Below are 11765 nucleotides of genomic sequence, written 5' to 3' on the forward strand. Positions count from 1 at the left end.
GCCTACGTTCGCGAGTGGCAAAAACGGAGCGCTTGCTGGGAACGCTTACGCGCAACTGCAATCTGTCACTCAAGCGCGCTGACCCTCACTTGCAACGCTGCGCGAAAAAGGATGAGTTGGTAAGCTTTTCATTGTAGATTTATTGATTTGATTTACATATGTCAGTTTAATCTTCAAATTCGAAATGTTATATCTTTGGTCGCTAATAAATCATCACGTTCGATCTTTAGGCTACAGTTAAGATTTGGTCCGTCAACGGAATATCTTTGAGAGTGTGTCATCAGAACGAATATAAGAAGTAACCTCCTCTTGCCCTACAACAAAAGTACATTTATCACACCAACAAGTGAGTAGAGGCTGGTCCTATGTCTTTCTTACCCTGTGTGTGGGGGTGTGTGTATGATTTAAACTTGTGTGCGATGGAGAAGGCTATGTGACGTGCAGGTGTGGGTGGGCGTCGGTGTCTAGGTGTGTAAGTGAGAGAAAATGATATTTGACTCTGTGTGTGTGTGTGTGTATAAATTGTAAACGTGTGTGTGTGTGTGTACAACTTGTGTGTGTGTATCCATTCAGAGATATGGGTACCCTGCGGGATATGCAGTTCGCATTGCAGTTGAAGATTGAGGAGCTTCGGCAACGAGACTCCCTCATAGATGAGCTGGAACTCGAGCTGGACACTAAAGATGACCTGATTCGCCAGTTACAGACAGAGCTCGACAAACACCGCAATGCTCTCCAACATCCTGGTCACACCGAGGAGTCGGAGAGTACAGGTAGCCTAGCTTTCCTCACCCTCCTGCCAAACCGACAACGACACACACACACACAAACGCTACGAGATAGTGTGTATATGTCGTGATATGGTGGTTTTATGATATGATAATGATATATTTATGATACGGGTCTGACGCTACTGGTTTAGACCCTTTAGGACCCGGTCCGTCCACAACGGTGCCCGATGAACCTCAGCGCACCAAGAGACAGGCCATATCTGCCGAACCCACAGCTCTGGATCCAGCCCAGCTCACACATGTCACCCTCACCAGCTACAGCAAGAGCAAAGAGTGAGTATGCACGAGCTAAGTCCCATTCTGTCACTCCCACACTCTCTTTCACACACTCTCTCTGTCTTTCTCTCTCTCTGGCACAGACACACACACACACACAGACATACCCATGGCTTCTCAATTCCTGTTGTAGGTCTAGAGATCTGATTCAGAGGGCTCTGTTGGAGAATGACTTCATGAAGCATCTAGAACATGGACAGGTAACCGACAAAAGGCTTCAACGTCCACAAGCTCTCCGTCTTCCTCAGTGACTCTCTTTGAAACAGGAAGTGGAGCTCGAGCCGGTGAGAGCTGACGTGGCGTCCGCTCTTTTCCTAGATTCTGACCATAATGGACTGCATGCACCCTACCAGTCTGGCGCAGGGCTGCTGTGTCATCCAGGAGGGAGATGATGGCTCCCTGGTCTACGTGCTGGAGGGTGAGGTAGCGGGAAAGTTCGAGGGGAGAGGGATGCCAGGGGACAGGGAAGGGGAGAGGAGGAGAGGAGAGGGGAGAATGGGAGGCGGAGAGACTCAGTATATCAGGTGATGTCATGGTGAGCTCCCGGTCTGGCACTTTGATCAAAGTAGTTCAAACTACAGAGGTTCCCCATGAAGCCTCACTTGGTACGTCCACACACACACACACACACACACACACAGACACAAACACACAGACACAAACACACAAACATACACAGAATCACAGCTCAAGGCCAGCTGGGATGCTATGAGTCATCTGATACTGACACCTCCACAATCAGACATTTAATTCAAAGAAGCACAAACACAACTACAAAGATGTTGTCGACAACTGTTGCCCTTGTTATCTGACGATGTACTGTACACACACCGCCATCCGATCTGTGTAGGAACTCAATGTGTTTGTGCGTGTGTGTGTGCGTGTGTGTGTGTGTGTGTGTGTGCGCCTGCAGAGGGTTTGGTAGAGGTGACTAAAGAAGGAAAGAAGCTGTGCACCATCAACCCAGGAAAAGTATTTGGAGAACTAGCCATCCTGTACAACTGTACCCGTACTGCGACAGTTACCGGTAACACACACATATACACAAATATCTATTCACATTTGCTTATCCGGAACAAGCTGTGTGTCCAGGAACTAGCTTGGTATTGTGCATTGATAGTTGAAATTGACCCTTCTATCATCTCTCACTGTTTTCCAGTTTCTTCCTGTCTCTCATTTGTGTGCATGTCTCTCATTCTCCATGTTATGAAAGTATTATATATGGGTTTTATACAGTCTTAAAATAATCAATTTCTCTGACTAATTGATTGTGGTGAGATATGGTGTCTAACCTTTCTGGTGTGTTTGTGTGAGTGTGTGTGTGTGTGTGTGCCCTCGCAGGGGCATTGATCTAAATTGTGGGTGTACGAGTACGAATGTGCAAACCGAATGAGATCAGCTTTGATGTGAGCCCTTTAATTGTTCGGAAAAATCTCGCAGTTATCGAATCCAACATGAATGAAGGATTCATGTTGCTCGTCGCACCCCAGATGGAGAAGGAGAGAAGGAGAGATGGAGAGGGGGGGGTGGTTCCTCTCTTCCCCTGGTTTACCATGCCCCCACATCATCGACAGCCAGCTGCTCCTCCCTCTGCCCCTACTTGTCCTTCCTCTCTTTCTCCTCTCTCTCCCTCTGTCACCGCCATCTGATCCACTTGATCACGCTCCGGTGGCGGATGGGTGGTGATGTGGGGCGTGGAGTTGAACCGAGGCGATGGCGGTTTGTTGGGGGGGGGGGGGTGGAACAGCTTTGATAAGGATCCCGCATGTATGGATGTCGCCTAGCAACATCCAGCTGGCAGAAATCCTTGAAAAACCCAAAGCAGAAGCTGACCTCTGACCTTCCTCTGTTTCGTTGTTACGCGTAATCTTTCTCAGCCAGAGAAACCCTTTCGCTAAACAAGCTCTTTGATTTTACACTTTCACACTGTGTGTGTTTGTGTGTGTGTGTGTCTAAGTGTGTGCCTTAAGTGGGTTTGAAGTGTAATCATCAGTGGAGTCGGGTGGGAAAGAGGTTCAATTATCACCGCTTAACTCTGGATAGAGATTTATTGACAGTTTGTCATATATCTCAGTGTGTGTGTGTGTGTATGCATGTGTGTGTGTGTGTGTGTATGCGTGTGTGTGTGTGTGTGTGTGTGTATGCATGTGTGTGTGTGTGTGTGTGTGTATGCATGTGTGTGTGTGTCGAAAGAACAAGAGGAAGAAAGAAAGCTGTGGAGACATTCAATGTGTGTTAGTGTGTGTGTGTGTGTGTGTGTGTGTGCGTGTCTGTGTGTGTGTGTGCGTGCACATTAGATAGGTTTAGCTCAGCCCTTCTAACCCTTTCTATCTCTGTGCTCGCTGCTCACCATGTCAGTGGGTCCTTCTGTTCAATGATGTATTCCTGTAGGCAACTTTATTTGGTGCGCAAGCGAGTGCGAGGGTTTTCTTTGTTTGAGCTGATGATCCTTCACATCTCTCTCTCTCCCCCTCTGTGTCTCTCCCTCTGTGTCTCTCTATCTGTGTCTCTCTCTCCTCCTGCCTCCAGCCCTGACAGATATAACGTTGTGGGCAATCGACAGACAAGGCTTCCAGACCATTATGATGCGAACTGGCCTCATTAAACACTCCCAGTACATGGAGTTCATCCACAGGTAAAAACCGTTGTAAATACACGCCATGTATAACTCCTCGATATGTATGTATCCACACCACGTGTATCCAATGGTGGACAAAACCCCTACTTTGTATTTTACCCCCCCCCCCCCCCTCTCCTTCTCTCTCTCTCCCTCAGTGTCCCTTCGTTCCAGTCGTTGCCAGAGGATGTTCTCAGTAAGGTGGCAGACGTGATGGAGGAGGTGGGGTTTTTCGGACTGTCTCCAAGCAAACACACTAAAGTATTAGTGTATAATCCGGACTGGCTCTGGTTACGAGCTGTTCTCTCCATCTGATCGAGCTTTTGTGTGTGTGTGTGTGTGTGTGTGTGCGTGCCATCACACGTAGAGAAACTGAAGCAGCTCTCAAACACACATAACACTCAGGGTAAAATGTTGCACTCGTCGAGCGTTCGACATGTTTTTGTTATATAACTCGTCCTATTCTGTTCTCTTCTGATCTCTCACTTTCTTTCTCTCACACTCCCTCTCTCTCTCTCTCTCTCTCTCTCTCTCTCTTTCTCTCCCTCCCTCTCAGACTCATTACAGCGATGGTGATTACATCATTCGCCAGGGTGCTACAGGGGACACCTTCTTCATCATCAGCGAGGGCCAGGTTGGGAAGATCAAGAGATGAATCGCGATCATTGGAAGGGTGCAACATGATACAATTCGGTCATGTCCAGTGCAATACAATGATATACAATGATGCATACAATGATGCTTTGAGATTTCTATTTCCTGTTGGAAGTAGATATCTCGGTTGTCCCCCAAAATCTTGGCACCTGACCTCTCACCTCTGCCCTCAGCTGACAGTCAGCAGACAGGAATCACCCAATGAGGAGCCTGTCTTTATAACCACACTCTCCAGAGGAGACTGCTTTGGAGAGCAAGCGCTGAAAGGGTACGTGAACCCCCCCACACACACACACACACACATACGCACACCCAAAAAATGGTAAACACATACTAATATTGAGATAAGTCGGACAATCTCACAAAGAAATCTTTTTCCTCTTTGTCCTCCCCTCTTTCTCTCCACCGCCCTGTCTAGGGAGGACGTCCGTACGGCCAGTCTCACCGCTGTGGGGGACGTTACCTGCCTGGTCATTGATAGAGAGTGAGGCACGGGAGGCCTGATTGGGTGACCCTGTGTGTCCCCCAACCAGGCCAACCGATGGAGATCGCGTGCTGAATGTCAGAAACCAACTTTTCCCTTTGCCCTCTGCTTCCTGTCCTTCCTCCGCGAGGCTCCTGGGCATGCCTTACGTGTTGTTCTCTGGTTCTCGTCTTGTCCTCCAGGTCTTTCAAGCAGCTTATCGGGGGCCTGGGTGAGGTCAACAAAGAGCAGTATGACAGTGATGAGCTGAAGGCCAAGTGAGTATCGTGTGGAGGCCTCCCTCTCTCTGCCCTTGCCATGTTGGAACGATGTTGGGCCTTGCTGGATGTTGGTCTCTAAAAAGTTGAACGGCGGCCCCGCTGGTCTCTCCGCAGGTTGGAGGCAGAGGCTGGGTTCTTCTCCGGTGTGTATCTCTCGGATTTCCACGTTATCTGCACCCTCGGTATGGGCGGCTTCAGTAGAGTGGAGCTGGTACGTGGGCGCGTGCGTGCGTAGGGGGTGTGGACGTGTGGGCGGGTGCTTAACTTCAAAAGTGGATGCCCCCCAAGTGTGTTTCTTGTTTTCTCTTTGCATCTGAACCAGGTTCAGTTGAAGAACGACACCAGTCGCTCGTTCGCCATGAAGGTTCTGAAGAAGCGGCACATTCTGGACACCAGCCAGCAGGGTCATATCCTGTCAGAGAGACGTATTATGATGGAGGCTCACAGTCCCTTCACTGTGAGGTACACGCGGCGTCTACTCACACACACGCATCGTCACAGCTTACCCACTCTAAAGCAATCGGCGGTAACGTGTCTCTTTTTCAGGCTGTACAGAACGTTCCGAGATGCAAAGTACCTCTACATGTTGTTAGAAGCCTGCATGGGAGGAGAGCTGTGGACACTACTAAGAGACAGGTGTGTGTGTAAGAGAGAGAGAGAGAAGCGCGCGTGTTTTGTGCGTGTTGCCTTGCGTTGAGTTGTGCGCGGAGGGTGTGCGGCCTCGATCGAGGTCGTCCTTCAGCATGCTCTGTCTGGGCGTGCTTTGCAGGGGCTCGTTCGACGACGGGATGACACGCTTCTACACTGGCTGCATCGTGGAGGCTTTGGGCTTCCTCCATTGCAGAGGGATCATCTACAGAGACCTGAAACCTGAGAACATCATTCTGGACCGGAGTGGATACGCAAAGCTGGTACACGGATGTATACACAGACACACACGTACATACACACTAACTCCTTCTTATAGAACACAGCCCTTCAACAATGAGAAATCAGGTGCAGTCACGTTTTCTGAAGCTAGTCGAGTGGCTTCGCTCAGCTCTACCAGGAAATGAGGAAGTCTGGAGGTGGGGAAAGCAGACACGTGTTTTGGCCCTGGTCTACAGTCCTCTGTCACGCTCCTGCTGTACATGCACCGTGTCTAGCTGGCTTTGGATGAAAGCGTCTGTGAAATGAACGGAATCGAAACGGAATTGGAATGACCCCCCCCCCCCCCCCCTCCCGCAGGTGGATTTTGGCTTCGCTAAGAAGGTGGGTCTAGGGAAGAAGACCTGGACGTTCTGTGGGACTCCGGAGTACGTGGCCCCGGAGATCATCCTCAACAAGGGCCACGACACCTCGGCAGACTGCTGGTCCCTGGGCATCCTGGTGTACGAGCTGCTGAGCGGCAGGTCGGCTTCTCCTCAGCGCTGGTCATGGGCGGGGCCTCCACACACCGTCTGTTAGCCGCTGACACTATCGCTCCAGGACTAATGCTCCTTCCCTGTTTGTCCCTCTCTCTTTCATTCTCTCTCTTTTTCATTCTCTCTTCTCTATCTCTTTCTTTCTTTCTCTCTCTCTCTCTCTCTCTCTCTCTCTCTCTCTCTCTCTCTCTCTCTCTCTCTCTCTCTCTCTCTCTCTCTCTCTCTCTGTCCAGTCCACCTTTCTCCGGTTCAGACCCAATGAAAACCTATAACATCATCCTGAGAGGCATTGACATGGTGGAGTTCCCCAAGAAAATCATCAAGAGTGCGGCTAACCTCATCAAGCGCCTCTGCAGGTAAAAGTACACACACACGCACACAAATACACGCCTAAGAAATTCCCAATGAGTTGTGTGTGTGTGTGTCTCCAGAGACAATCCTTCGGAGAGGCTGGGCAACCAGAAGAACGGCGTGAAGGACATCCAGAAACACAAGTAAGGTCCCTCACGAAAAACCGACCACAGACAGGCTGTTATAGACACGAGCGTAGCCATGACAACCGTCGTCAGAGGAGCTGACGCCGCTGTTGTCTCTCAGGTGGTTCGAAGGGTTCAACTGGGAGGGCCTACGTCAGGAGACCCTGGCGCCGCCGTTTATCCCCACCGTGAGTGTCCTCCTCCCGCCCTCCACCCCGCAAACCTCCACCCTCAGAGCGGGCGGCACGTCCTCGCCAGACCCACGCGGCCAAAAGACACGCGCGCTGGTGAGAGCTTTGTGCCTTCTGCCTCCCCCCCTCAGGTGGAAGGGCCGCTAGACACCAGCAACTTTGACGTTTTCCCCGACGACAGCGATGACCCTCCCCCCGACGAGGAGTCTGGCTGGGATGAGGAGTTCTGATTGGATGACGAGACGCCGATGGGGAAGGGCGGGACCAGAGACAGGAGGCTGATTGGACGGGAGAGATGCCAAGTAGAGGAACATCTAGGATTCAACATCCGCTGTTTCAAACTGAAGAGAAACAAATGCACGTTTCAAGGAAAGGTGGAGAATCAGAACATGGACCAGTGCCTCTAGTCAGTCACTGACTAACAATACCACATTTAGAAGGTTTTGATATCCATGCTGTATGTGTGTGTGTGTGTGTGTGTGTGTGCGTGTGCGTGTGTGTATGTGCCACTGTTCAGGCTGCAATATCTGGAATGGGGTTCTGCGTTGTCACATTGCTGTGTTTTCTTTGTTTCTTAATATTTCAATAAATGCACAAACTCATGACTGGTTTTCACTTGTTCTTTTTTTGTACTGCGTGAGATACCCGATGAATGAAGCGAATGGGAGTCTTGGAGAGAAAGGGTGTGAGAGCGAATGAGGAGAAAGTTAATGAAAGCTAAAAACAGGAAGCGTTTCCTCTCTGCGATCACCTCCGAGATGCTTATCGCTGCAATAAACCTGTAGCCTAAGGAGGTCAACCGAGGTCAACCTAGGGTCACTAGGTTTCCCACAGATCGTAATGGAATATCCAGCCCCCTCTGATAATGACTGTTCCACACAGATAGCACACACACACGCACACACACACACACACACACACTGCTTTCTTCACATCCCCAGCTCCGCTAACGATAGGCCTACCTACTATGCACATACCAGCAGGCTTATGGACTCAGGTGTCAGTGAGTTCAAACTACTTTTTTCTCTATTCCAGATTGGTCAAAAGTTATCTCAACAAGGTAGGTTCCAATGAATTCCTGAACGGAACAATGGACCTGCCTTCTGCCTCACGGGAGCAGTCCAAAAAAGCTATTTCATATCTGTCTGAGAGTGAGAAGAATGAAAACACTGATAGCGACAGATATAGAGACGGATTCGTTCGTCCATATGTTAGCACAGATGGTTCCAATATCGGTACACTTCCTTTGGAGGAAAGACGCATAATAAACCATGAAAATAAGGAGAAAGTGAAAACAGAGATGAATTATTCCAGACCGGAATTCCCCGACCTAAATAAATAAAACTCGACTGTGTGGCTGTTAGGCTGAGTCAGGCAGTGGCTGGCGTTGTTCGCCCAGCCCATGTTTGTAGCCGTTTACACATTGAAAGTTAACTTTTCCTAAACCACATTCATGCCAGATTACAGTATTGCATTGTGGCCCACCTTTTCTTGTATTTTTTCTAAATCCTACATGTGTGCACCATGCTGCTTCTGTTTAACCTACTTTTGTTTCGTTAAATTAAAAGTAAGCAAAAACCTAACAGAAATACTGTAGGCCTATGCTATAATAAATTCCGTATTTAGTTCGACGCTGTACATTAATAATAATTAGGTGTCACACATGGAATTAAACTCAATGGAAAGAGTCTGCTAATTACGTTCCGTCGCTCCTTAGTCCACGCACCTCCTATGTAGATTGAACTGATTGTAAAAAGCGGCTGGGGGGTTAATGTGTAATGGAATTCTTCATTCCTAAAGTCCTATAAAAGATGCCCATGCAGTAACCTACCATCAGACAGCCAGGCAAACAGACCAGAGAAGAAAGCACACTTGCAATCATCAGCATCTTGGACCATAGAAAAAATGTTTGCGAAATTTGTCTTGATCTCTCTCGGCCTCGCCGTCTCCCTCACCTTGGGGACCGCCGCTTCCTTTCAGTCAGACCCAGAAGAGCCATCCACCCGCCGGGCCCGCTTCTCTGCCAACAGCCCCTGTGAGTAACTGGTTGCTAAACCACCGTGGAAGCTGTGTGAGATGAATGGAACCAGATAACAGTTTTAAAACGTTTAGAGTTGGAGATTAATTGGGTCCTTGTTTCCCTGTGTGTACCCTCAGCGGACGTGGCCAGGTGTTTGACCGGGGCTCTGACGGTGGGCTGCGGAACTTTCGCTTGTCTGGAGAACTCCACCTGTGATACTGATGGAATGCACGAAATCTGCGAACTTTTCCTCCAAACAGCCTCAACCTTCGACACGCAGGTAGTAATTATGTCTCTTTGTTTACACATAGGGCCTACACACACACACACACACACACACACACAATTATGCATTACACCTACCCACAACAAAACCGAGTGTGTTTACGTGTGCTTTCGCAGGGGAAGATTTTCGTGAAGGAAAGCCTTCGTTGTATCGCAAACGGCGTCACATCTAAAGTGTTCCAGACCATCCGCCGCTGTGGAGAGTTCCAGAAGATGATTGCTGAGGTAAAGCACACTCCCAATAAGGCCTGCTGAATCGTGACAGTTGTTACAGTGGTGATTTGTTGAGGTTGCTGTGTGTGTGTGTGTGTGTACAGACATGTGACTATGGTGTGTCATCTGGTGCAGGTGCAAGAAGAGTGCTACTCCAAGCTGGACATCTGCAGTGTGGCTCAAGGCAACCCTGACACCATCGGAGAGGTGGTGCAGGTACCTGCACACTTCCCCAATAAGTGAGTTCATACACACACACACACACACACACACACACACACACACACACACACACGTGTTCGAGCACATACACACACCCACAGCCCATACAACGAATATGTACCTGATATGCCAGGCATACCAGCCTGAGATGTGTCCCTCAAACACTGAGTGTGTGTATGTGTGTGTGTGTGTGTCTAGGTATTACAGCACTCTGCTCAGGTCTCTCCTCACCTGTGACGAGCAGACGGTGTCTGTGGTCAGAGCAGGCCTGGTGTCCAGGCTGGGACCAGACACCAAAACCCTGTACCTGCTGCTGCAGAACAAGCCCTGCCCCTCCGGGTCTGGCTCCTCCCCTGGACAGGCGGCTGGCGGCTGGCGCTACCCAATGGCATCGCCCATTTTCACCATTCAGTCCAGCCAAAACGGACGGGACCCCAACCACCTGTTTGCTAAGAGATCTCTGGAGGAGAGTGAGACAGAGTAGGAGGAAAAGGTCAAACATACACACACACACATACACACACACACAGACACACACACACATATATATACAAGTTAATAGTTACATATTTTACATGCACTATGCCAAATGCTTTTCCATGCACACTGATACAGACACACATGCAAACGGCTTTCTTCTCAAAGGCTATAATCCATATGATTAACTGCAAGTTTGGAGTGTTTAGACAATGATATGTGATGATTTGATTCTGTCTATGAATACTACTAAATAATTTGGCATAGAGAATGTGAAGTAAATATTTTATCACAACTCACTAACATGGTGTACGTTCTATAACAACCAAAAAATACATTGAAAGTAAGGACTTCAAATGTAAAACTGAACACAAGTATTGGTAATACTGATTCTATTTAAAAAAGATACAGGACCTTATTATTATTAGCTTCATCAATATTTATTTTCTTAAATTAATTTATGACCCTGTTCTTGTATTTAATCTCGTAGTGTGATCATGCTTGTTGCTGGCCGCTATGTTGTGATTGGTCTGTTGTTGCTGGCCGCTGTGTTGTGATTGGTCTGACTGAATATGATGTGTTGAAGTCAAGCCCTTGGAGACATACAGAGAAGCTCCCACGCTGGTCGCGGGGTCTGACGGTGTCCTCGAGGGTTTGGTTGTCTCTGTTTTCATTTCCCAGCGGTCTCTCAGGCCTCATGGGGGGTGAGATGGTGAACTGTTGAAGTGTGTTGGGTTGAGGTGGTATTAGTTATGTGACGCAGTGTGTGTAGAAGATTGTGAATTATTTGCGCCTTTTTTTGGACTGGTGTGGTAGCAGTCAGGTACTCTACCACACTGAGTCGGATGGGCTTTTGTCCTGAATAAATTATGTGAAGTTGATGGCTGTGTGTGATTGTATGCATGTCACCACAACTGTTTGAAAATGTAATGTTTTAAGCTGTTGGTTAAATTGATGCCCACTAGGTGGCAGTGTAGTCAAACAGCGAGAGAGGGGGGGGGGGGGGGGGGGGGGGGGGGGGGGGGGGTTGGGGGCTATACGTCCACTGCAAAGGACGTATAGCCCCTATACGTCCACTGTAGGTTAGTGCATGACATGTGCACCAGCAAATACTATTTCAAAATAAATTCCTGCATTAAAATAATGTATCATGAGTTTGTATGATTTGGTCATGTATTATCACACTAGCATTTAATTATCACGTCAAACACTGCACTAAACTGTAAGTGTAAATGTAGAGTGAAAATAACAAAACCAGTCAGTATGATGACTTGAGCGAATATAATTCATTCACGTCTTACTAAAACAGCGGCCACGCGAAAGGGAATAAGGAAACTGTTTCCTCTACTAAAAAATACAATGCAGGTCACGTGAAAAAAGGATCCAAAGACTCGTA

General features: G+C 48.5%; 2 protein-coding genes across 2 annotated transcripts; both read left to right on the forward strand.

The window, feature by feature from the left end:
* The first annotated feature begins 63 nt into the window (after positions 1 to 63).
* On the forward strand, positions 64 to 7740 carry LOC124463094 (cGMP-dependent protein kinase 1-like). Its single transcript, XM_047014818.1, has 22 exons — positions 64 to 119; positions 231 to 346; positions 574 to 773; positions 923 to 1064; positions 1201 to 1267; positions 1386 to 1485; positions 1981 to 2094; positions 3597 to 3702; positions 3843 to 3906; positions 4241 to 4318; positions 4512 to 4606; positions 4757 to 4822; positions 5005 to 5079; positions 5197 to 5293; positions 5405 to 5544; positions 5629 to 5718; positions 5852 to 5993; positions 6310 to 6473; positions 6719 to 6841; positions 6917 to 6979; positions 7083 to 7149; positions 7284 to 7740. The coding sequence occupies exons 3-22, from the start codon at positions 578 to 580 to the stop codon at positions 7380 to 7382; spliced, it is 2088 nt and encodes a 695-aa protein (XP_046870774.1). The 5' UTR covers positions 64 to 119; positions 231 to 346; positions 574 to 577; the 3' UTR covers positions 7383 to 7740.
* A 392-nt stretch (positions 7741 to 8132) lies between these two features.
* stc1l (stanniocalcin 1, like) lies at positions 8133 to 11250 on the forward strand. The gene is made up of 6 exons (XM_047014921.1): positions 8133 to 8155; positions 8953 to 9187; positions 9310 to 9452; positions 9575 to 9682; positions 9806 to 9909; positions 10091 to 11250. Exons 2-6 carry the CDS (start codon positions 9058 to 9060, stop codon positions 10374 to 10376), a joined length of 771 nt encoding a protein of 256 aa, XP_046870877.1. The 5' UTR covers positions 8133 to 8155; positions 8953 to 9057; the 3' UTR covers positions 10377 to 11250.
* Positions 11251 to 11765: the final 515 nt, after the last annotated feature.

This window comes from Hypomesus transpacificus, unplaced genomic scaffold (assembly GCF_021917145.1).
Source record: "Hypomesus transpacificus isolate Combined female unplaced genomic scaffold, fHypTra1 scaffold_27, whole genome shotgun sequence".
NCBI lineage: Eukaryota > Metazoa > Chordata > Actinopteri > Osmeriformes > Osmeridae > Hypomesus > Hypomesus transpacificus.